The sequence below is a fragment of the Brachycentrus maculatus genome, unplaced genomic scaffold (assembly GCF_059751285.1).
Source record: "Brachycentrus maculatus isolate JH-2025_06_01 unplaced genomic scaffold, ASM5975128v1 h1tg000163l, whole genome shotgun sequence".
Classification (NCBI taxonomy): Eukaryota; Metazoa; Arthropoda; class Insecta; order Trichoptera; family Brachycentridae; genus Brachycentrus; species Brachycentrus maculatus.
This window is the reverse complement of record NW_028280916.1, coordinates 261,388-287,942: the sequence shown is the minus strand read 5'-3', so window position 1 is coordinate 287,942 and position 26,555 is coordinate 261,388. Positions and strand designations below refer to the sequence as shown.

Genomic DNA, 26,555 nt, shown 5'->3' with positions numbered 1-26,555 from the left:
ATTAAAGTGAAACGTTGAATATATTTAATATATGTGTTTTGAATATTTCCTAACAGGTTGGCGGATATCCGAGTGCGAATGGCGCTGCGTCGTTAGGTTCTCTCCTGGAGGAACATTCCTTGGCTAGGCATTGTGCCGCTGCGCCGCAAAACGTCATCCACAGGTATGTAACAGAAAATCTTACTAATTAAAAAAAAAAAAAAAATTATTTTACTGTAATTTGAAAAATTATATCATGATTTTAATCTCTTCCCAAAAGATCCGATAATTCGATATTCAAAAATAAAATAGCAAAAAATATAAATGTATTGATTAGCATTTCCCATTTCATAACTGCTTTTTTATTTTGTTTACAAAAATACGTATTACTTTTGAAGCATTGCGGCACATCAGGTAATATTTCAAAATTGATTAAAAATATATATATGTATTATGATATGATTATTTTTAAACATGTAATATAACAAACAAAGAGAGAGAGAAAATCACTGACAATTCAATTTCTTTATGTGATGAATTTGAGCGCGGGATCTCTGTTTCTGCCAATTTACGTTGACAATTACGACATTAAATTGTTAAATACATGACAGACGTGCGCCATGACGTACGCCAGACGTGGGTAGACACTCGACTGCAAACCGGCATCGTAGGTTCATCCCGCCAATTGCAAAATAAATACAATAAAGATTTATTTTCAATCAGTCCGCATTTTTTTTTTTCAGATTCCGTTACTTTGTCACCGATGACAGCACATTACTAGCTCTTTTGGAAGAACCGCTTGCAAACGATCAAGATCCACAGCCGACACTAACAGGTATTTATCAAATCACTGTAACTAAATATCTTAAACTCTCAAAGATAATGGGGGAATCTCATCTTCCAATCGAAATTAGTCTCAAAAGAGGACATTTTATCATGTAATATTCTTCATTACATAAAAGGATATTTGTGTTTGGGATTGATGTTTTTAGCTAAAAATTATTTCAATCCAAAATTTGGTCCCAAGAAATACAGTTTAGTTCACTCACTTACCGACAAGTTAAGAAGCATATAATAAGCAAATATTAAGGATATAAAAAAATATACAGTATTTGACTTCAACAAGCCTTATTACATTGTTGCCAGGTGGTTTTTTCACCCACCCCGACTGTAATTATATTTCTACCTTAGATATTATTCCACCCAACCCTCAGTATACTGATCACAAGTAACCACAAACCCAAATTCGATCTGTAAAATATGTTTTGGCGTCTCTCGCGCTCTACCAAAAGTAAGCATCTCCCGCGTTCTACCAACAATATCTTAAAGACGCTTTTTAGCGTAAAGACGCTTTTTAGCGTTTCCCGCAAACAATGTGTTAAGAGTTAGAGGTTTTTCACGAGGAAACCAGTTATTATTGTGATTTTAAATGTACCTTATGTAATATTTTTGTGATTGCAGTTATTTTGAGGGGCGCATTTGGACGTCACGCGTGGACTTTGCAGCTCCGTCAGTTGGCTCGCAGTCGGGCCGGTGGACGCGTGGGGGGCTGGAGGGGGGCGCGCCCCGTCCCTTTCTGGGAGCCCTGTCCAGCCCCCGCCCCCTCCTGCCTCCCCCTGCCGCAAGGACCCCCGTCCGCAGCGTAAGAAGCATTTTCCTACCAAATTCTTTTACATGTTTATCATTGGTTAATCAGATTTAAAGAATATATTTGCGCTATTAATTTTCAGCGACAAGTCTTTTCCCTCATTGGATTCTGTTCTGAGATCTCTCAATGACCCGGGAGCGTCGCAACTATTCAAGTTGCTCGAGACTCAAGCCGCTATCGAAAAAACCGCCCGAGATAATCCTGAATCTCAAACAGTAAATAAATTTTTATTATTATTGTTAGCCTTATAACATTTGGAGTTTGTCCAAATACTTGTTCACAAATCTGGATTATCTCCAACTGTAGGAGTTCTCACCAATAGATGTCTCTAGTGATTCAAGCACTGTTTCCAAAATCTTCATAATCTTCTTCATCTATGTTTATATATCAAAAAATAATTGTTAGCCTTAATTTTTTTTTTCAGGTAGAAGTAGTTTTTTGCAGTAAAATGTTCTAAAGTGTGATGCTGCATTTTAGTTTCTCGAACTGAGCATAAAATCCATCTCGTCAATTCATAACAAAATTTTATTATTTTACTTTTTTAAATAGTGAATTAATTCATTTTCTCCATTTTCAGAATCCGGAAGAATGCGTACCACCGGAACCAGTTCAAGAATTCCAAACTGCCCGCCTGTTTTTATCCCACTTTGGTTTCTTGAACATCGGAGGGGAAAAAAAAGTAACCTTTCTTGGCACATTTTCAAATATCAAAATATATTTATATTTAGTTTTGTTTAGTGTGCGAATATCTTCCTTTTTTTATGTATATAATTGTGACACTCAGTGATCTAGTGGGATGTGAAAGAGATGTTGATTAAAATTAGTCATGTTTCTCTTTGACTGCTGGCTCAGTTTTAGAATTCAATATAACTATCAATTTTAACACATAAATTGCCCTAAAACTTGGTTTTAATGATCACAGTAATAGCGAGTTTACAGCTATAGTGGGGAATACTTGAAATCAAGTTATCACTGTGTCAATCCGATGGGGTTTTCTATGCGCCATTGAGTGGAGATAGGGTCAGAGAGATAATACAAATTTATAATCATGCTAGAGACTATTGAAAAAATTATTTATTCTGAAACCTTTGAACTGTAACTCATGTAGCTTGTTATTTTTTCATCAGTTTATCCGACAGTCACTTTGTGGTCATATATATTTTTAATTAATAAGGAATAACCCGCAAAGTCTCTAGAGGCTTGTCTGCAGGTAGGATAGTAAGGGTAGGGAAGGTTAATGTGAAAAATACATCACAAATACCCAGACCAATTGAAAATAAGTCTTTCTTGAATTTATTTTGCACTTGGCGGGAATCCAACCCGCGGCGCCAGTTCTGCAGTCAAGCATCTACCCAACTACGCCACAGCGCCTGTCCGCTATTATTATTATTATTATTATTGTATCCTTCAATTGTGGAAAATCATCCATAATAATAAGATATAAGAAAGGAATGTAAGGCTGAAAAAGGAATAATTAAAAAGATTAGGAAGAGTTCTTTAAGGTGGTATGGGCATACAACATGGATAACAAGAGAATCAATCACTAAGAAAATTTCGGCATTAACTTTGTGGTAAGACATGTTACAATGATTAAAGAAAACACTTGTTTTTATACCACTTGAGTTTTATTAAAGACTACTAGTTTCAGAAGCTAAACTTCCATCATTCAGGTCAGTTTTTATTCAGACCTGAATGATGGAAGTTTAGCTTCTGAAACTAGTAGTCTTTAATAAAACTCCTCATAACCCTTATCCGCACCTAATGGTGCATAGGGCACTGCATCAATTTGACCCAATGTTAACTTGATCATTACTTACGTGAAGGCAAGATGATCACTCTTGCGCTTCAGGAACCAGTCCAGGGTAATATTAAATAAATATTACAGTGTTAAATCACTAATATTTATTTTCACCCCCCCTGGGAATCGAACACCACATCATTACACCACGGAGGCGGACAAATAAATTAATAAAACTCAAGTGGTATAAAAACAAGTCTTTTTTTTAATCATTGTACATATTTGCATCTGATTTCAGACGGGAGTGCCTCGCCTCCTGGCGCTGGATTCGTCCGGCGCGGAGTTCGGCTGCGAGCTGCTGGCCCTGGACCGACTGGGGGCCCGGGCGGCCACCACGGCGCACATCTTCTACTGCGCCCGAGGGCAGCGGGAGCCGCTGCAGCTGCTGCGCAACACCAACAAGCGCAGCACCGTCAGCAGAGGCTTCCTGCAAATGCTCCGGGGGTGACTATCACTTTTACACACTTAAAAACTAACTAACTAACTAACCATCACGCCGCTTCACCAGGCAGAGAGAATAGAACGCCACACCACTCTGTCTTTGCAAATATTCTTCGCCTCTTCCACGTTCATGCATCTCCTCATACATACCCGCCGATTGTTACGACTCCTAACCTGACCACTTTCAAGTATTTGGCATACCTGATCGTGCCATGTTTTTCCTCGGTCTTTCTCTGCCCTTTTTTTTCCACTTACATTCGCCTCATAAATTTGTTTTACCGTTCTTTCCTCACTCATTCGTTCTACATGTCCAAACCATCTCAACACACCTTTCTTAATTTTATGGATAATGCTTATCTCAGCTTTGCATTCCTTCCTTATTTCTCTATTCGCACTATACATCGTTTTGTTGCACATTCTTCTGAGAGATCGCATTTTGACTGCATTCAGTCTACTTTCATCCTTCTTCACTCTTATAGCGTTCTCATCCGGTTGCATTAATCTGGCATTTATTTATTGGAAATCAACAGCCATTAACAAAAATAATATAAATATACAGTATAAGGAGCTGATAATGAGGCCAATTGCTGATTTTACATTTTATACAACAATATATAATATATATATTATAACGACAAGAAAGTGTGAAAATACTATTAAGCTCAAAATAAAATGTGTTTGCCTGATGTGGCGTGTGGTGTGATGTGTTGTATTAGTGTAGGCATTTTATTTTTGATGTGATACTTATTTTTTCTTCTTACTTGTTTATATGGGACTAAATATCTAAAAATATTTATTATATTATTCTCTGATTGCAATAGAAAGTTATTTTAAAGAATGTTTTACCATGTAAGGTTTTATCGTCAGTGTTATAATTAATTTAATTAAGTAAATAAAAATTAAAATAACACTCTCCTTATCATTCATCATTCACTTTGTGTAATACCGCTTTTAAAACACAGAATAAGTGTTGATAACAGTGGTATTACACAAAGTGAGCGTTGAATGATAAGGAGAGTACATATTATACTACTATACCACAGAGTTATCAATTCTTTTAATAAATAAAATATATTGTATTTTATTTTCGAAGTGAAACCCATTTTGTGACGAAAAAATGAAGTGCCTTTTCCAAATGCAATATTAATAGATATGGTATCATTTTTATGGATATTACAGTATGAAGTAAGGCTACCGTACCTATCATTTGTTACGCGGTGACTTTTCTTACAATGTTGTCATAAAGACATTATAACCCAGAAAAATACATTACTTTTTTAAATGAGATTAAATATCTAAAAATATTTATCATGTTATGCTCCGATTGAATTGAAATGTTAACAGATGTAAAATTTAGTATTTTTTTTTAAATGTCTTAACATATTTACATTTTCAATTTGTTTGCTTATAATTTTCAAATAATTTAATCAAAGTTATAATTTTCAGACTCGGATGGCCCGTGAAAGTAAAGGAACATGCGGGTTGGACCGGACACATAGACACGAGCTACAACCCCACGGCGACATCGGAAGCTGAGCCGGACTTCCACGAGAACTTCGAAGCCAAATCCCTCAACCAGCCGCCCGCAGACACGGAAGATCACGGAGGCGCCCTCTACAACGGAGACACTCACATCCTCTACTGGGCCGACGCCAGCTCGGAGATCGCCTTCATAGTCCCCACCGATAAGGAAGAAGGCGCCGAAGCGGGAGAGTCCATCATGAAGTCGGACATCGACGGGAACTGTCCCTCGCACTGCAGCATGGGGTCGGCAAACAGCAGTTCCTCGTGGGACGTGTCCAACAACCCCGCCCCGGGACATTGGTACGAGAGGAGCGTCAGCGAGACCTACAGCCAGTCGTCGGCCAATGTCACTACGGCTTCCAACAAGACGTGCGTGGCGGACAAGCCCAGAACTTTATCCTTAGATTTCGAGAAACATTCTCCTAATTCCAGCTTCAGTTCAGTGGGTAAGAGACTACACTTTTACACATATTTATCAAAACCCACATGGCCCTGTATATCGGTACTGTAAAGGCAAAGGTGTATATCTGTCTCAGACCAAATTTTACAGGAGAGCCAAAACAAACTTATCTAAATTAAATAACTCATTTGTTTTATGTATTTTTAAATGTACATATCTTTAAAAAAAGTAAATAAGTATTGTAACTATAGCTATATCCTTTTGCCAGATTATGGAGTACACTATTTTAGACATTTTGTGGAACAAACTTATAAAATGAAAAATTTGACAGATTTACCCCTTTGCCTTTACACTACCGATATAAAATTGTTTATCACTGACTTTTATTACATATCCGTTCTGTTCTTGCAGGCAGTGGAAGAAGAAACAGACAGCTGTGCACTAAAATTCTAATAATATGGTTGGAAAGCTACGAAGATCATCTCGATGTTTCTATCGGTAAGGATATATAATTTAAATTATGTTTTATCTAGCTACAATAATAATAAAAGCTCCCAACTCATGCCCGAGTTTTCAGCATGTGGAGTTATCTATGAGTGCACATGTGACTGCCACTGTGACCGCAACATGCCAATTTTGGACCTAATAATGGAAGCACACACTCTGCACTCTGTATCCTCATCAATTACAATGTGGACTCATGAACCTTATTATTATCAAGCTACTACAACATTTAGTTCTAATTCATTACCATTTACAATGTGGATTCATGCACCTTACACATGCCCACATTCATAGATATCTCTTCAACATATTTTTTTAATTTAATATACACACAATGATATTTTTAGAATTCAATCAATGTTTGTTTACTGTTGGACAGATGGTCTGCTCCGCTACACTGAAACGGGCGTGTGGTGGCGGCGCAACGACGTGTGCGTGATATGGGTGCGGCCGCTGGAGTGCGGCGTGGTGCGCGTGCAGGTGCGCGGCGGGGGCGGCGGTGCTGCGGGCTCCTGTCCCGCGGGCCCTCTGGCCGACGGGGCCGTGCTGGAGCAGCGCCGCCTGCCCGCCGCGCTGCGCCACACGGCGCTCAATGTGGCGCGGAGGGCCCGCCTGCAGGACGACAGGTGAGAAACTATGAGCAGTGTGCTCTATGTATAAAGTGATCACTTAAACCAGAACTGGCGCTATATAAATTATCCAAATTTATTGTTACTTTTATTATTTACAACTAACTTTTTTTTTAACAATTATCAATTTGTTTCAGTTATCAACTGCCCCATGTTCGTAGAAGACACAAAATTCAAGAAATAGCGCAGAAGTTTAAGAAGAATCTCACGGAACCGGAATTGTTGGCTTCACTTTTTTCAAATCCTGTTGAGGATATTTATAATTGAATTCGTCATCATTACAATCAACAATATTATGTTTATTTCTTAATTCTTTATAAATTTATGCATTTTGTTGTGTTTGTACTTGATATTTGTTTATTTCGTTTAATAAGCATCAAATATTTATTTTAAGGTTCTAACAGTATTATTTAATCGTTTTAAATTTTATTATATAACTATTTGTACTTAATTGCAATACATATTTTATTTGTATTGATTTTGCAAAGTTTTACAACGCATCTACTGGAATGGAATTCCAATGGAGTTAGTGGAACTTCTCCATTTCTGAATGCTATTACTTAATATATTCACATGGTGATTAGTGTAAACTTATTTGTAGACTGACTAGGTACACCACAGTTCAATAATGATTTTAACTATGCAAAAACTGTTTATGAATGCATAATACATTAGTTAAGGTTGCCATATTATAGGGATATATTTATTATTATTTTAATGCAAGAAATGAATTTTTATTTATTATTTTAATGTTGTGTTTTTATATGTATGTTTAATACGTAAAAAAATATTGATTCAATTCATTTTTTTATATTTCGTCTTATTTTCAACATAAAATGAATCGTAGCAAGCTACGGTGTTCCAAGCATAGTGTCCATAAAGTTTAATATTTATGTGTCAAAATAAATATCTACAGATATGGCATACTTAATGCGCGAAACAGTCAAATGAATTTCCCTATAATATGGCAACCATAGTTCTATTTGCCATTCTACAGATTAGTTTGTTGAAAGTGTAAAAAGTTTTAGAACATTTCATGGTTTTTTTTGCACAAAAGTTATGGCTAAATCTAAAATGTTATGGTTACAGTTACAAATTTACAACATTCCAATAAGTCATAACTTGGCGTTATTATACTTTTTTACACGCTGTATAGATAATTAATATTTTTAAACAAATACTTAATTAAGTAATATATTAACATCTAGGTTATCTTTATATATGTAAAAATTTTATTAAATACATATTATATTATATTTTTTGATTAAAATAAATATTCTTATAAATTGACTAATAGGTATATTTTATTTATTTATTAAGCTTCAAAATATGTTATTCTTTTCAAAGTAAATTAGACGAACATTTTCTGTTATTAATTACTGATTTGGAGGATATGTTTATTTTTATGATAGTATGATGTACCTGCCAAATTTTAATCTTGAGACTCAAATTAGCAAAACAACAAGTACATGTTTTTATCAGCTAAGGCAAATTAAAAGCATTCGCAAGAATCTGCCAGTTGATGCTGCCCGTCAATTAATAAATGCGTTTGTAATATCGAGAGTAGATTATTGTAACGGTATATACACGGGTCTACCAAACAATAAAATGACTCGACTGCAATCAGTGTTAAACGCAGCAGCGAGACTAATTTTTGGAATTTCTAAATTCAGTCACATCACCCCACTACTTCACAAACTCCACTGGTTACGCTTTCCCGAAAGGGTTGAGTATAAACTCTGCCTACTCATGTATAAATCAATACACAATATGGCTCTAGAGTATCTTAAGGAGCTGTGTATTCCAGATGAATTGGTTGATAGACGTCTCACGCTTCGATCGGCTACAACATCTGCAATGGGCAATGTGATCTTACCAGCTCGCAACCAACGCACTAAATTTGGCGAGCGTGCCTTTGCTGTTGCAGGACCGACGGCGTAGAATGCTCTTCCACCAATGGTTAGAAATAGTGAGAGTGAGATGATCTTTAGAAAAAGACTAAAAACACATTTGTTTGCTAAATCATTTCCACCATAATATTTTCCCCAATTCATTCACAGTGAAGCGCCCTTGAGGTATTTTTTTACGAAAATGGCGCTATATAAGTTATCCAAATTTATTATTATAATGAGTCTTTTCACATACTTCTTGTCAAGAGACTACAAAGAGAGGTTACAAAATATTTGTACAAGGTTCATTGAAGGAATATTTCTCCAACTCTATTTTTAGATTTTTCCTAATCTATAGTAATATCCAATATTATTTTTACAATACCTTTACAATTTTGAATATCAGTTTTAGTTTGGATTTGTCAATTTTTTGATTAAGTTCCAGTATCAGATACTAAAGTTTAAAAAAGAAAAGCATCCCTTGAAATTTTCTCTCCCACGATGGAAAGATGTCTCCCACTCCTATCAAAATTTAAATATTCCAGATTTTAATTTGATTTTGTGAATATAGATCCCAAAATACATTTTTTTTAAGTGATCCCTCCTGAGATTAAGATACGAGGGGTAAAGACATTTTTGGTATGGAGTTTTCGTTACTAGGTCAAATATTAATCATCAATCATCCTCGATATTCCAACGGAAGCTGCTTGAAGCATTCCACAGGCAGTCGGCATACCTGATGGTCCACCGACACGGAAAGAAAGCCGTGTCAAAATTTAAAAATGGGACTGCCCTAGGTACTGAAGGTATCCACCCGGAACATGTGAAATGCAGTGTTACTGGCATTCTTGGCCCTTTACACCAGTTAATAAGCAGTGTGTTGGAAGAAGAGCTATACCCAAGAGATTGGGAAAATGGGGAGATTGCCGCGTTACGTTAAAGGGGGACCCTTCTTATGTAACACGGAAATCTCTACCTTTGACAACTACCACGGCATTACGCTACTCAGCGTGGTCTGCACAGGCGTAGTCTGCACAGGCCTACACTCTGGAAAGTACTGGAAGCTTGTGCGGTGCCTACGAAACTAGTAGAGCTAATTAATTCCCACCTTAACAGTGATTGCCATATGAGAGTAGACAATGTTGTCACAGATTGGTTTGGGGTCTCCACCGGAGTCAGACAAGACTGTGTCCTTGCGCCGTTCCTCTTCATCATCCTCGTGGATTTCATTCTTTAAAAGTCATTACCATCTGACCAGGGTATAACCATCTCCCCCTCCTGGAAACTCTGAAACCTATGGTACGCAAATGATGTTGTTGTAATTGATGATTCCGTTGAGGGCCTTCAATTAATTATCGATAGGGTGAATAGGTATTCTAAGCACATGGGGCTTACAATATATGTTGCGAAAACCGATGTGTTGTGCAACAGCTCATGCCAGACGCTCAGCAACCCTTGACATTAAGTAACCAGCTCATCGAAAGGGTTGAGAGTTTAAGTACTTAGGAGTGTAATCTACGCACATGGGGCTTACAATAAATGTTGCAAAAACTCATGTGTTGTGTAACAGCTCATGCCTAGAAGCTCAGCAACTCTTGATGTTAAGAAACCAGCTCATCGAAAGGGTTGAGAGTTTAAAGTACTTAGGAGTGTACGTAACTGAAAATAGCAGCCTCCAAAAGGAGGTGGGAGTGCGTTTAGGACTCGCAGGATCCGCATTTAGCAGTATGAAGGCTGTCTGGAAATCTTTACTCGTTGAAGACCAAATGCCGCCTATACAATGCCTGCATTCCTCCTATTCTCTTTTACGGCTATGAAACATGGCACCATACAAGAGCCCAGAGCAGCCGTGTACTTAGCTTTGAGAATAGGTGTCTGCGAAGAATTTTAGACGTCTGGTGGTTTGACTTTGTGAGGAATGAAGTGTTAAGGCATAGGATGCAGCAAATATTGGACACAATTGTCGTTAAGAAAAGGCGATTCAATTGGCTAGGCCATGTACTCGCCATGCCTCCCGAGAGCCTTAATCAAGCTTGCATCTTTTACAAGGCATCAATCAGGTTCGCGCTGCCCAGGATGACCACTACTGACAATTCATCGGCAGTTCTTGTCTGAACTTCGGGACATGGACTTGACTTGGGAAGATACAAGGACTCCATATGCTCCACATAGGGAGTGGATATGATAAAAGAAGAAAATGTTTATAATAATATATGCATGTGTGGAAAAAAAATTGTCATAAATAAACACATGTATTTTATTTATTTATATTGTTAACAAAAATTGCACTAATAAATTATATATGAATTTGCATATATGGGAGTGTAAATGAAACGGAAAAATAAGCATAAACATTTGTTTATAATATCGATAAAAATTTGTTTGTAATCGGAACGTTCGCTTGTACAACATTGTACCAGAAACAATAATTATTTGAATTTCACTAGTACCTACGTCATGTGAATAATTCCCAAGTATTTTGTCTATGGATTTATTCAACATCTCTCAGCTGTCATCTGTCAAAAAAATTGAAAATTCGCGTCGGCCGTATCCATTCGTACCGCAATCTGCGATTCACACTGTTTTTAAAATTAAGTTATTATGGAGATCAAACCTCAAATTAAATTCTCTTTATTAGAAAAACTTGAGTTTTACGATGATCCACAGATGAAACGTTTCGCAAAAGTGTTCCCAAAAGTGTGTAAAGATGATATTCATAGATTCATTGATAGTAAGTTTATTGTTTTGATTTGTCTCAAATTTATTTATCTGAAAAACAAATTAATTTATGATTAAAATACAACTAAAACTGCACTAACAAATTATTACAGACAACTTGTAATAGATAGCTTTCCTTGTGATTTTTAATAATCGCTGCATTTGTTTTCAGTGGCTGTAAAAGAAATGGAGGGGGAAATACCTCGAGAAGCCGACTCTTGGGACTGGGAAGGGTTATCATTAGAGGCACTAGCTATCCGAAGACTAATACAAATTCTACATAGGGAAGCCGCTCTATCCGACAAAGATGAGATCATGGAATACCTTCAGTCAATAAAGTATATTTTTGCCTACTAATATTAGCTTAAACAACTTATAAGTTCACCTCAACTTTTTAATAATTTATTTTATAAATAAAAGAAATATTTGTGTTTTTATGATTTACAAAAATACTTCAATTTCATACTATTTATGTGAGCCTAAGCGGCTCATTATTAGAAATAGGTATCAAATTGTGGTAGAGTGGGTTTGAACCCAGGAACTCTTGACTCGAAAGTCTACGACACTAAACCACAGGACCACAACCTGACACGGTCGGTTTATGTGTAAAGATGCCATTTGTTTTTTTTAAATTCAAATATGATAGACTGCATTTGTGAACCCATTTTGGACACTGTTAAGTTTTACAGTATACGATCATACAAAACTTCTTCCAAAACATTAATTTATTCTTCTTATTAGTAAGGTGTATTAATGATTGTTGATTTTTTTGTAGCCTCCCAAAAGCATGCTGCAATGAAGTAGTGTCAACTATATTAACGCGAGAAGTCTTCAGCAATATTCCTAAAAGCATCCGCTTACGTCCTACTCTCATCTCCTTGCAGTGGAAAGTAGATATGTCGTACTGGTAAATATATTTGTATTAATTATTTTTCACAAGGGTAACTATTCTCTTCAGTTTTCAGATTTTCATATTTGTTTTTAGAATATAATTATGTCATGTTTCAATATGTTTTTCAGCCATGATTGCAAGAGCTGTCATCTAATCCTGAAAACAAAATGCATAAAATCTCATTAAATCTACTATTATTTTTAATTTTACTTGTATTCATTTTTATGAATTAAAAATGATAACATCTTGAAATGAATTCGAATACAGATAAAATAAATATCTCAAAATAGGTAGAAAATAAAATGGTAGAAATCCCTAATGTATGTATGTATGCCATGTGTAAACTTCTTAACTTTACTCAATTAAAATTCATTTAATTTCAGTTTTACTTAGTAATTACCGCTATTTCTTAAGATCCACTGTGACAAGTGTTTCGATGCATTCTGCACCATTTTCAAACACCGTTTCATATCATTTCACATCATTTCAATTCATTAAGTCAGAAAAATCTTGTCTAGCTTCCTACTTGTCTGATGATGTAGGTAACGACGAAACGTCAAGAAAATAAAATTGGAAAAAGCTTAATAGTTGTTGTTTTACTATATAATTAACAAAATATATTATTATTGGTTAATTTTCTTTTAGCATTTACTTACTATGTATTGTTACTGTTTCAGTCAGCGAAATCCAGATCATTTTGCTGTAATTAAAAGCAAAGTTGAAAGCTTCCACAACAGATCTCGGGTGATACTCCTACTAACATATTCAAACGGAAGAAAAGAAGCTCTGAGTCTGACACCGTTCATGTTTTGGAAGTTGAGACATAGTGTAGCTTCCTCTATACAGTCCCACGGAGAGGTGGAGAGGAAATCCCGTCAGCCTGTGCGTCTCACGCAGGAGGAGAGGGAGGCCTTAGAAGAGAGGGGAGAAACTATTCAAGGAGCCATTTGACGTAGCCCAAATACCTCTGCAGAGTGATTGGCTTGATTGGATTGGATTGAAAGCAGTGGAAAAAACCATTCCAATTATAATTTTGCTCATTAGTCATTTGTTGGATCAATTATTGCATTTTTTATGTATGTTATTATTTTACATAAACAATTGAGTCTGCCGTTTCTAAAGTGAACTTGTTCTCTTAACTTCTTTCACTTTATGAAAAATTGTTTGAGGCATTAAAAGTACATACATTTTCATTATTTCTATCATAAACCATTTCGATCATTGATGTAAATTTACTTATACATAGATATCAGAATCATATGTGTATTTTAGTTGATCCATCAGGTTTAAATTAAGGAAATTATAAATTTTAAGAGAGATTGTATCATATAAATAAATAATGCTATTTTTTTTACATAAATCTATGAATATTTTATTTAAGAATGTACAATATAAATAATAAAAGGTTTTAATTTTTACTTTCAATTTCTTTTCATTTCTATTCATAGCAATTTGCAAATTGTTTTTTTTTACATTTGCATATTTTTATAAAGTCATCCAGATTATTGAATTGTGGAAAGAATGATTGAATATTTTTTTCGCTCTGATCTTGTAGTTAAGAGGTGTACAAAAGCCGGACAACAAAGGTTGCTAACTATATGTGATTGAGGATTACCCTTGAAGCCTATTTGATTTCAGATTTTTCACCAAAAGTAATATTACATGTAAAAAAACACGCATTTAAAAAACATATATTATAATAATAAAATATTTTTACAGCATAAAATATACACCTAATATGAAAATAAACGATATATGATTTAACAATATTTTTGATTATTCAAAGCAAGTAGGGAGCGTCAATAAAAATATGGTAGAAACTATTTTAGTAAAGTGAATAAAATGTGAAATACTGAAAATATAAATATTACATATTTCGGAAATAAAAATTGATGGTTAATTAGTGAATGATATTAAAATAAACAATGTTATTTCTTAATATACAAACATGTTCTACATAATAACATTTTATTACTCGGTATAAAAATATAATTGAGCCAAACGGCTTACATTTTATTAACTAATCATCACGAAAGGTGTTTAAAACATCTCCCTTGAGGTTCTGTAAAGCTTGTCGTTCTTGCTGTTCATCCTGTAATATCTGATGAAGCCTGAAACAAAGAACCACTGAAATGTACACATATATTTGTAACTATACCGACCATACCGTAAACATCCACCACATTACATATTGTTTTCATTTTTACAAATTACATAAGTATTCGTGTTTCACATCCAATTCTACAAATACAAATGACGGGTGCCATGGCGTAGTTGGCTAGACGCTCCACTGCAAAAGTGTTCCTGGGGATAGCAAAATAAATTCATAAAAGATTTATATTGAAAGGTGTTTGTGATCTATTTTTCACATCTACCTTCTCGGTCCTTATTATCCTACGTGCAGACATATCTTTAAAAAAATTCCTGACCTGATAAGTATATTATATTTGAAATACTTGATCTTGCCAAATTTTCTTTTCCGAAAGATTAATTTTTCATAAAACTCTCGGTAACAGTAATTTTATTAGTGAACGCATTTAATCATCTCTAGTGCACTCCAAAATGATTATTGTATTACCTGTAGGTATCTCTTGTTCTCTGCATGTGCAGAAGTCGAGCTGCGGCATCCCATCGCTCCCTGAAGTAGCGTTCGGACCGGAGCGCTCCATCCAGTCTTTCTTTATATCCAACCTACAGTGATACCAAAAATTTCAGGCATTGTTGAGACAGGATGTACTCATAGAGAGTTGCAATATTCAATAGAATGAGAATGAAAAATATAGACAGTTAAAAACTTTTGAAGGCGGATCTAATTTGAAAATTGCGAATGAAAGACACACATAAAAACTATTGAGAAGCGGGCTTTTTTTTTTTTTTACAGTTACAAATGTTGCCAGTGTAGATTTGTTTAAATAATATGGCTGTCAAGTTGGCTTTCTACTAAGTAGGTCCTTGCATGCTACCTCACATTTGTCTTTGGTAATTATAATGATATGGCAATACCACATATCGAAAATATATGAAAATTATTAATATTATGAATTTTTCTTTGCTAAGCTTTGCGAAGCCTCTAATACAGTAGTGTTAGAGGCTTCCCTGATGCGAAAATACCAGTAGTGACTGATATTACTCTTTGGAATTCCACATGCTCAATAATGAATGTCTAAGAAGTGTTTAACTAAAGGTCACTCACTGCTCTACCAGACTTCTTCACGCACACGTTGCAAAATTTTATATGTACACATTTATTGACTATGTCTGAATAGTTATATTGCCAAACGGTAAACAAAAATTGTATTTTTTTATGAAAAACATTTCACAAATAATGAAAAAAAAATATTTACAATTTCTTCCTGAGTACGAAGAGCAACTTGATCCTTAGCAACACAACATTTCTTCCAAGATTCTATTTCTTCTTCTTGGCGCCTTATTTTTTCCTTAAATTCAAATGACAAAAGTTTTTAAAATAATGGAAAAAACAAGTTACTGTAATGAAAGATAGAAAATATTGTACATACTTTCAAGTCCACATTCTCTTTTTCCACAAATGTAAATTTTATCTCTAGCTGAGAGAATTTTCTATCCAGGTTGTTCATCTCATTCTTGAAATCATCTTCCATTGTTTTGGAAGCCTCGTTCAGTTGGTGGTATTTGGAGATATACATTGTCTCTAGATCGTCTCTAGCTGATTTTAACTGCAATTTGTAAAGAAAAAATGACATAAAGTAAAAACTTCAAAACATTTGTATAAATCAACCATTCTTTTAAACAGCTTAAATCTTCAACAAGGTTTAAGTACCAATCGAAAATAAATATTTCTTCAACTCATTTTGCAGTTGACGGGAACCGAACCGCAACCCCAGTTTCACAGTTGTGCGTCTACGCGACTATCAGGGAGTACCGGAGAAGAGGACATTATAGAATAGTTACATTTGTTTAACCTTTAAACTGCGTTAACTTTGTTCCTAAGAGACGCCCGTGCGCGGCTGTATTTCGCCGTTTTTTAAATGATTACTTTTATCATGTATTTAGTTAAGAAACAATTTATTTTCCTAAACAAAAACGTTCAATGGGATTCATTGTGCCTTTTTGGTACTCTATAATACACTTGTGTCACATTATTCTTGAAATATATCGTAATATAAACAAGTAAGATTGTAACATAAATAAATCAAAGCACGCATCGTGTGTCACTCTTACCCCACTGGCGATGCGTAGCGTCGAGAGTGAGACAGATATAGGGCATGATTATGGCGCTTCAACAGATGTCATATGGCCAAGGATTGACGTATTATTTTATCCAAAGTTCCACACCATGAAAAAATCTCTCCAAGTTGAACTGAGGTTCGAAACTTGGAGCAAAGTAAAAACACATACGGTTATGCGAGCCGCGTGGATCCGGTTAAGTATACATACTTTTAAAACCACAAATTTCATAATGCAAAACATGGTTACTTTCTCATGGCGTTGAGATAATTGTTCAGCAGCCGAATTCAGACGGGCGGCGAGGTGTGTGGACTGCTGCAGTTGGTGCTGGATACGGAGTTCTTCGTCCCTGCGTCTCTCCTCCCACTCCCTACCGAGACGCTTCAGTTGCTCTCTCTCCTTCTGCTTTAACTGAAGAAACAACAGACATTTCAGATCTATATTAAAAATCAAAAAACCATTCATGATTCTACAGAAATCTGTATTTGATAAATAAAACAGAAACCAAAAATGACAAATATTAAACATTATATGCACAGTTAATAAAAACTACAACACGAAGCCAGTTGAGTAATAATATAAATTATTTACCTGATTTTACAACTTTAATAATAATAAAATAATAAAACTCTTATTTGCACCCTAATGGTGCATAGGGTACTGCTTCATATAAACAGTGTTATCTTGATTGTTTACACATGAAGGAAAGGTGATCAGCCCTCCGCTTAAGGTACCTGTCCAGAGTAATATTGAATAAATATTACAGTGAAAAAATCACTTATACATATTTATTTGAACCTCCCTGGGAATCAAACCTGGGATATCCAGAACGGTAGCCGAGCGTGCTGACCATTACACTACGGAGGCGGACAAAACAACTTTAACATTTAAAAATAAAACATAATGATATCTACTCCTGATGACTCCAGGAATTCTCCTCGAATTCTTAAGGCATTGTAGAATGTAAATAAGATTGGGTAGGCACTACTTTTGTGCCTGTATGGAATGGATGCGCCTGACCCCAGATGGATACTCAAATTCACGCAATTTCTCCTAAACTATTCACTGTTCTCTATTTCTCTGATTCGAGTACAGGTATCTACCTGGAATCTGAATATCTCTTGCTGCTGTTCCTTCCAGTCCTCTAGTTGGTTCACAGCACTAAGCATCACTTCTCTCCGGGACTCGGGAGACAGACGCCCACTAACTGAAACAATGAACTACCATTGGATTACACAAGTACAGAAGGGCCTGGCATTCGTCCCTCTATTTTGTACAATTCATTTATCTTTTTCTTCTTCTCCGTCTTAATCCTCATTGCTGAGGGTTGTGACCCTTGCAGAAGCAATGACTCTTCTCCAGTTATCCCTTGACTGCGCTGCACGTAGCGCTCCAACCACTGAGGTGCCTGCTGCTGCTTTAATTTGATCGGTCCATCGTGTGGGGGATCTTCCTCTCCCTCTCTTTCCCTCCAGGCTACCGATCACAACTAGTCGTTCCAGGCTATCCTCGTTGCCACGCGCAACGTGTCCAAAGAACTGGAGAATCCGTCGGGTACAGATATTGGCCAGAGACAAGCCATCCAAGCGTAGTTCCTGGCGAATGGACTCATTGGTGCGTCTAGCTGTCCATGGAATTCGGAGCATGCGCCTCCAACACCACATTTCAAAGGCATCAATTTTTCTCCTTTCTGCTGCTTTTATAGTCCATGTTTCAGCAGCATAGAGAAAAATGGAGTGGACCAAGCTCCTGACAAGCTTCATCTTGGTGTTGTTACTCACACCCCGGTCTTTCCAAATTTTGTCTAGCTTAGACATGGCACTTTTGGCGATGGCGATACGACGTCTAATCTCTCCTTCACAAGTTCCTTCTTTGCTGATTTGAGATCCAAGGAACTGGAACTCGTTTATTATCTCTAAACCTTCCAGTGAGTTCCCGAGATCACCAAACTTCTTAGATCGATCTATGATCATGATCTTGGTCTTGCTTTGGTTAATCTCTAGTCCCAGTGCCTTGCTCTCAATCTCTACTCGTTTAAGGAGATCTACCATCTCTTTTGGGTCTTTGGCCAGAAGTGTTGTGTCGTCCGCATATCGTATATTGGACAGCTTTACGCCACCAATGGACACTCCTCCATTCCATTCGTAGAGAGCCCTGCGCATGATGTATTTCCCATAGATGTTAAACAGGTCAGGGGAGAGTATGCATCCCTGTCTTACACCTTTCTCAGTGGGGAAGCTTGCAGTGTTTATGCCATTGATTCTTACGATTGCCTTACTTTGGGCATAAAGTCCATGGATGAGTTTTATCAAATGGGATGGGACTCCCATCTCCATGAGTACTTTCCACAGATGTTCCCACTTCACGCAGTCGAAAGCTTTTTTGTAATCGATAAAGCATAAAACTGTTGGCGTCAGGAACTTTCGGCTTTTTTCGATCACTTGGCGGATGTTGAGGATCTGCTCTCTTGTTCCTCTTCCTTTCATTTGTGAACCAGCTTGTTCCTTTGGTATTTGCCATCCAATGTAACTGTGTAATCGTGCTTTTAGAACATATAGCATTATCTTGCTGGTGTGAGAGATAAGTGCTATTGTCCTATAGTTTTCACACTTTTTGGATGAGCCTTTTTTGTGAAGAGGAATGAAAACAGATTCTGCCCATTCCTGAGGCCATGTTCCCGTTCTCCATATGAGGTTGCAGAGATCCAGCACTGTTTTTATGCCCTTATCCCCTAGTTCTTTTAGAAGCTCGGCCTGTATGCAGTCATTGCCGGGGGACTTGTTGCATTTTAGTTTTTTCAGTGCATCTCGAATCTCTTCTTCCAAAATGTCGGGTTCCATGGTTTGATTCTCAAAGGAAGGACTTTCTGCTGTTGAGGTCTCGGCATATAGTCCGGAGCAGTAACCTCGCCATCTCTCCAAGACGCTGCCAATGTCCGTCAGAACGCTTCCATTTTGGTCCTCTATTGCCCATGTCTGAGGTTTGAAAGCACGGGTTAAGAGTTTAATTTTTGGAAAAGATCCTTTGTAGTGACGCTATTCGCTTTATCTTCTATCTCAGCACAGATATCCGAAATTTGTTTATTTTTGTCTCGTCGGCAATGTCTTTGTATATCTTTATTGAGCCTAGAGTATTCTTGTCTCGCTTCTGCAGATGAGGTTCCTTTTACTCTCATCGCTTTTCGCTTTGATATCATATCCCATGTGGGGTCTGATATCCAAGATTTCCTCTTTTCATTTCTAGGCTCCTGATATTTCATTGCAGTCTTGACAATTTTCTCTTTGAGACTGTTCCAACGCTGTTCGACATTTTCAGAGGAGTTTACGTTGAAATCAGCGTCTTGTTTCCTGATATCTGTGCCAAAACATTTAATTGCTGGCTCATTGAGGTTTAAAGTTTTAAACTTATCCCTTTTTATAATTTTGAACTTGGCTCTGATTTGTGCAATCAGCAGATTATGATCAGAGCCGCAATCTGCACCAGGATAAGTTTTAACATTACTTACCGATGACCTCCGGCGGGTATTTATCATGATGTAATCAATCTGGTTGCGACATCTATCACCCGGTGATATCCATGTGTATAGGCGTCTGATGTGCTATTTAAACCAAGTATTCATGATTGTCATTTTTTCTTCAATAGCAAATTGGATCAAACGTTCACCTCTAATAACTCTAAATAACTAATGAATCTGTTGGATAGTTTGTTTAATTTAAAATTCAAAACCATCATATTTCATTTGTTTATTTATTAAACAAATACGCACACAATAGGCTATTTCATTAAAAATGGACAGTATAATAAATTGGATATGTTCGAATACAAAACAAAAACGACAATTCAAGAAAAAAAAAAGATATATTACTTAAATTTATATCTATGGATTCCTTTGCAAAGTTTCTTAAGATTTGGCACAATTGTCTGTAATACTGACTTTGAGATTCGAATTTTGAAATAAAATAAAACTCACCCCAAACACAGTCTACTTTACAATAACTCACACACTAAGAGGTTTAATTTGTTACCCGAGATTTCACTGTATTGCCTACAAATAAACTAAATTACACCAACTATAAGTTAATTTACAAAATTATGTCATTTGAAAACCCAAACAATATTTAGTTAGCTTTATTATTTTTGATTACAAAGAAAGAACAAAAATACCTTGTGGCGGAGACACTGCACTATTACCGCGCTCGCAGGAACAGTGAACGCTGTAATTATATAAATAAACAAATATAATAATAATATGGGTATAAAAAATTATACATTTACAGGTCAAATACCCACAGGGATTGCAAATGTGTAATTACTAAAGACCTGAAATTTCCACATCACAATAAAACAATTTTTATTAATTTAGTATTTTTTATATGATAAATATACAATTTGCATGTTTTTCAAAACACATCTTTTGTTTTTTTTTTCACAAAGAAAGCATCCAATGCCTTCTGGAAAAACCATTTGTGCGATGGGGAAGTGAACTGTGCTCCAACAGCGACAAAAATCGTAATCTCAGATCTTTACTATGTAATTACATTTGTTTATTATAAATCCGTTTGTATTATAGCCAATTTTTAGGGATTTATCAGCAAGAACAAAAAAAACAATTAGATAATAATTCATTTATTACCGTGCACTGCAAAATCCCAATGGACGTTCTTTATTCAAAGCAGCTTTCCTAAAAAAAAGTTACATAATTATAAATAAAAATATTTAGTCGTTTTTTAACAAAAGAAAGACTTTAATTTATTTGTAATTACTATTATTTGTGAAAACAAGACCTATAATATTTTAAACAAAATTCAAAGATTTCACATAACATGTATTTATTTAATGGTAATTAATATGTGTACGTTTAACTGGGCCATCCAAATAATTATAGTTTAAATAGCAAACAAAAGTTTTCAATACACTTTTTGCACTTTTCTATAAAATGAAAAATTCCTCAAATTTTCACTTTAATATTTATTTAACACCACCCTGGACTGGTACCTGAAGCAAAAAAAATTCTACCATTATTCCTGATGATTTTACCTTTCAAAACTCTCATGCGAATCAAATGTATCACTGTGGTCCTCTTCTTCAATATTCAAGCCCAGCGTTGGCACATCCTCTCTGGTTGATTTCTGTGTCTGTAATTCATCCATTTTCAATCCTGTTACTGAAGCAGTATCCATCTTCAATCCTGTAGATGATGCAGTATCCTTATTCTCATCCTGTACCGGCATTACTACATTTTCTTTCACATTTCTGTCTTCTTCTGCTCGTTCACTAGCATTTACATTAGGTGTTGTGTTCACAGAGTTTAAATTCAAAGTGGGAACAACATTGCTCTTTTCTGGAGAGCTCTCCGCAGTTGTATGGACGTGAGTTACTTCTGGATTTGCATTTGGAGTTTCTTCATCTTGTACAAGGTCTTTTGAGAGTCCTACACTTTCTTCCAAAGCTGCAGAACTAAGTCCTGTGTCAGTTTTCAAAGACCTGTTGCTATGAACACTTTTGATGGTATAAACGGATCTGTCTTCTAATCCAGCCATCGGAATCTCTTGCTTACCTATAAGATAAAAAAAATAATTATAACACTATTATGGCCATCGATATTAATCTAAAAATATATATTTGTTCAACTGAAAGGGGTTTTTATTATTATTTGAATATAAATGCCATAATACTTATTCACAAATAAAATAAAACTAAATTTCAAAGTTTTTGTCTTAAGAGTTTTTTTTTTAATTAAAGAGTAAGTAACAATGCAACTTATTTTTAAAATAGCATATGATAAAGTCACATTTGTCATTATTCTAAAATCATCATTTACCATCTGGGAAATATGGAGAGAGCCGTGGTTCATGATGGACTGGTCTTCGCCTTGTACTATCTAATAATTCTTTTTTACCCTGGAAAATAAATACATCGATTATTATAATCAATATATGAAGCATTAACACTGTGAATTGTTTTTTGTGTTAACATTAACATTGTGAAGTTCCATAAATTATTTCTCATGTATTGATTTATTTAATAATAAAAAATCATATATATATTATTTGTATTTTTACTATTTACAAAAATAATTCAAATTCATACTTTTTCTGTGAGTTAGACTCATCATTAGAAATAGGTATCAAATTGTGATAGTGTGGGTTCGAACCGAGAAACTCTGACTCAAAAATCCGCGATAATAATCACGGACCACAACCTATCACAACCATAAAATCTCTCATTCATACATTTACTAACTAAACTACCATATATTTTTGTAGTAAATTTTGTTTTTTCTTTATGTGTAATGTCAGGTTCCCTAGATGTCAACTATCACTTGTGATACTTCTCTACTTTATTTTCTTTACATGTACTTATTTTGTTACTGTCAAACCGCATGTTGGAGGCATTTTAAATGTGTCAATTTTTTTCCAGAAATGGTAGAAATATATTTAAATGGTAACAGACAAGTATCGGGTACAATTGAGTTTTGAATAGATTATCATTTATCAATTTAGTTTTAACAGTTATCTTACGTTCTATTTAAAATTAAAAATTGAAAGTATCAGTCTCATATTCGATAGTAACCTGTGGAGAAGTCGGAAGCGGGTCCAGTGAGTCCCTGAGGATGAGTCTCAGCAGAAGTTCAGGACTTCCTCGAGCCCCCAGAAGGCGGTGCCAAGAGTGTCCTGCCTGTAGAGATACATATATCGTAACTCGCTTTAACCCAATCACCGTGGTCCTCACATCGCTCACTCCTTTCAGCAACGTCATATATCAAAAATCATAAATTTTCAGTTGTGCTTGTTTTCGGCCCATGCCCAGAAAATGTAATATATTCCAGCGAAAGCGGCATATTTTTAACTTAATATTTACCCGCTACAGGGTAAAAAGTGTTGTTTTTGCATTTTGAAGAAAAAGTATTGTTTAATTATTTTATTAAATACATTGAAACCTCTATCTCTCATTTTTAAAGGGACCTATTGAAATAAACTATGGATGCGGGAAAACAATGAATGTAGGGCAAAGAAGTCAATACATAAGATCGACATACGATCGAGTAAAAATATCGTCCTCCCAATCTGCATAAACCATTGGTAGGTTGAAATATTAAGAATACAAGTTTTAGATGTAAATAAATGTATTTATTAACAAAAAAAATACAAAGTTGAACAGAACCCTAAGATCTTCAGACCTCTTCTGCTGTATCCTTCACACTAGCTTTTGATAGTCTGTATCCCACACATAGGAATATTGTCGTTGGATGTAACAAAATTGAGAATTTTTTTTAAAATGTAAAAAAAACAGACAAATTATATCAAATATGTACCATAATTCAAATGATGAATAGGGTAAAATGGTGGACAGAAACGATCGATGCGATCTATTTTTATATGAAATTAATTCGGGGTAGAAAAAATAAACGACACATCGGGGAAAACGATTATTCGAGGAACGACAGATAGAGGTTTCACTGTATACTAAATATTTTTCAAATATAGAAAAAACCTTCAGGTTTTACCTAAAAAGATCTGTTGCATAGTGAAAAGTTCAACAAGTGGCTTGATATTTATTTTTAAACTTTAGAAACGATCTCCTGAAAAGTAATGTTTTTTATTTATATATGACGTTGTTGATAGGAGTGAGCGACATATGTCCGTGAGCACTTTAGGCAACAACAGTGCATGATGCTTACAGCATTCAAGTCAGTATAAAAGATTCAAATGAAAATATTAGTGATTGTGAAATTTAAAATGTCGACTCGTGAATGGTATGCTTAAATATTTTATTTATTGTTTCAGCATTAACATTGTGGTAAGACATGTTACAATGATCAAAGAAAACACTTGTTTTTATACCACTTGAGTTTTATTAAAGACTACTAGTTTCGGAATCTAAACATCCAACATTCAGGTCTGAATAATAACTAAAATACAAAATATAAAATTGTTCTATAAATAAGGAAAGGGGAAAGTTAGGAAGAGGGAGTTAGTCAAGGGGCGGAGTTTGAAAACAAAGGAAAAATGGAGAGCAAAGGTGAAGAATTTTGAAAAAATATATTATTTAATATTATTTTTTGACATCTCATCAAAGATGAAGAAGAATATGGAAGTCTGGGCATTTACGGGGCTGACGACCGTCATAGGCTAGTTTAAGTGATCACTTTACACACGTGTAACATTCACCAATTCTACCCATTATTGACAACCACACTACTCAAATTCTTGGAAGTTGTAAATATATGAAGCAATTTTGAAACCTTGTTTTTGAATCACTAGAACTTCACTAGAGACATCTATTGGTGAGATGTAAAGAAGCTTTTTATTATTTAATAAATTATTATTAGAATTTAAGTTTTTTTGGATTTCTAAATTTTCTAAATAATTCATAATTTGACCTTTATTTCATCATGGTATGCTTAATGTATCTGTACTTCTTGAACACCAAGTGAAAGTATCAATATAATGGTTATCGTTGCAAAGAGCATGCGAGGACTGTATAGGTACCTGGAGGGGCAAGGGTCGCCCAGTGGGGCAGGGTCTCGCGGACAGGAGGCTGAGAGACAAGTACCCGCGCGTATCTTTACCTCCAGCTTGCAGACGCACCTTCAAAGGCACATTCTGCAGACGCAGGCTGCAATCAACATGTCAAAAATTATAATTTTTTTGGTGAAAACGTGACAGATGTTCGAATAGTGAAATAAGGAAAGAATGCAAGGCTGAGTTAAGCATTACAGATAAAATTAAAAAAGGTGTCTTGAGATGGTTTGGACATGTGGAACAAATGGGTGAGGAAAGAATGGAAAAACGGATTTATGAAGCGAATGTAGTTGGAAAATGGAGCAGAAAAAGACTGAGGAAAACTTGTCATGATCAGGTATGTCAAATACATAAAAGAGGTCAGGTAAGGAGTCAAAATAATCGAGGGGTGTGTATGAGGAGATGCATGAACGTGGAAGTGTGGAGTGGTGTGGCATTCTATTCTCTCTGCCTACCTCTACCTGGAAGCGGCGTGATGGTATGTTAGTCAAACTAATGATTTTATACCTTCAAACACACTCAGTTAATCATGGCTAAAATTAAAAGATAAAAATTGCCATCTATGAAAATAAAATTTTTCAAGACAAAAGTAATAACAGCTACGATTTTTAAAATTGTTAGTCTATACATTAACTCAATTTTTATTTCCCTGATAAGTGGCGGTGTTATATGGGATATCCTCGATCCCAAGCTCCTTCACTCACGTCATCTGTATCAAATCAAATATATTCCAAAAAAATTATAAATATAATCTCGTAGCGGTTGTAGGAGACTCACCTCCTCAAGGATTTCTTATCCGTCTCCCAAATAAGTTCCGAATCAAACTGGGGGACGTTCGCCGGACCCACTGGGTCAGTCTGGAGAGTGTGGCCATTTAGGGTACAAGAAATCACTAAAGGCTCTCGGAAATAATTAAAACCTTGCCCTGCAAATAAAGCAAATTGAATACGTTTAACAAAATACAGAAATTTACGATTTACCGAGACAGTTATAGGTTAGAAATTTTAGGACCAGGTAATTAGGCGCACATACCTTCTTTTATACTTAAAATAATATATATTACGTTTCCGACTAATTCTTCCATTATTTATTATTAATTTCATTATTTCTGAATACCAATCTTGAGCAGTTTCCCGAAACAAAACTTACGAACATTCTATTTTCAAATATTTCCTTGTTTGACGGTTTAATCGGTTTCCATGGATACAAAACGTATGATCGCAAGAAACGCCTCTTTCCGTTGTGTAATGATATCAAGAAATGCTTTTTTAAATATATTTTTTTTAAACAAAGAAATCAGCATATATTTGAACCGTAAAATACTTTTAAAATATTTTAAATTTTTTTCATAAGGAAATTTCGATTCTTGTCTGTGTAAAAATGGGTTGAATTTAAGTTAATA

The 26,555-nt window shown here is 35.3% G+C and overlaps 3 protein-coding genes across 4 annotated transcripts in view; 2 read left to right on the top strand and 1 right to left on the bottom strand.

Annotated features, from left to right (window-relative positions):
- Window positions 1-7,562, top strand: part of LOC148308480 (ral GTPase-activating protein subunit beta) — a 36,598-nt gene extending 29,036 nt beyond the window's left edge. The window contains exons 17-26 of one of the 2 annotated variants that reach the window (XM_088261642.1): window positions 57-163; window positions 723-814; window positions 1,441-1,621; window positions 1,710-1,842; window positions 2,205-2,306; window positions 3,664-3,869; window positions 5,313-5,836; window positions 6,202-6,288; window positions 6,674-6,920; window positions 7,061-7,562. In XM_088261642.1, the coding sequence (XP_088117768.1) occupies window positions 57-163; window positions 723-814; window positions 1,441-1,621; window positions 1,710-1,842; window positions 2,205-2,306; window positions 3,664-3,869; window positions 5,313-5,836; window positions 6,202-6,288; window positions 6,674-6,920; window positions 7,061-7,190 (1,809 nt within the window). In that variant the 3' untranslated portion in view covers window positions 7,191-7,562. The remainder of the gene's footprint in view (window positions 1-56; window positions 164-722; window positions 815-1,440; window positions 1,622-1,709; window positions 1,843-2,204; window positions 2,307-3,663; window positions 3,870-5,312; window positions 5,837-6,201; window positions 6,289-6,673; window positions 6,921-7,060) is intronic. The other variant, XM_088261641.1, reaches the window with a different exon arrangement.
- A 3,731-nt stretch (window positions 7,563-11,293) lies between these two features.
- On the top strand, window positions 11,294-13,603 carry LOC148308479 (uncharacterized). The gene is made up of 4 exons (XM_088261659.1): window positions 11,294-11,543; window positions 11,703-11,868; window positions 12,306-12,437; window positions 13,100-13,603. Exons 1-4 carry the CDS (start codon window positions 11,414-11,416, stop codon window positions 13,371-13,373), a joined length of 702 nt encoding a protein of 233 aa, XP_088117785.1. The 5' UTR covers window positions 11,294-11,413; the 3' UTR covers window positions 13,374-13,603.
- Window positions 13,604-13,767: 164 nt separating this feature from the next.
- On the bottom strand, window positions 13,768-26,376 carry LOC148308478 (uncharacterized). Its single transcript, XM_088261655.1, has 14 exons — window positions 26,186-26,376; window positions 25,931-26,078; window positions 25,121-25,247; window positions 23,202-23,306; window positions 22,450-22,528; window positions 21,666-22,185; window positions 21,262-21,309; window positions 20,793-20,842; window positions 17,732-17,835; window positions 16,878-17,039; window positions 15,941-16,117; window positions 15,767-15,859; window positions 15,001-15,113; window positions 13,768-14,533 (listed from the first exon to the last, which is right to left on the bottom strand). Exons 1-14 carry the CDS (start codon window positions 26,235-26,237, stop codon window positions 14,443-14,445), a joined length of 1,869 nt encoding a protein of 622 aa, XP_088117781.1. The 5' UTR covers window positions 26,238-26,376; the 3' UTR covers window positions 13,768-14,442.
- Window positions 26,377-26,555: the final 179 nt, after the last annotated feature.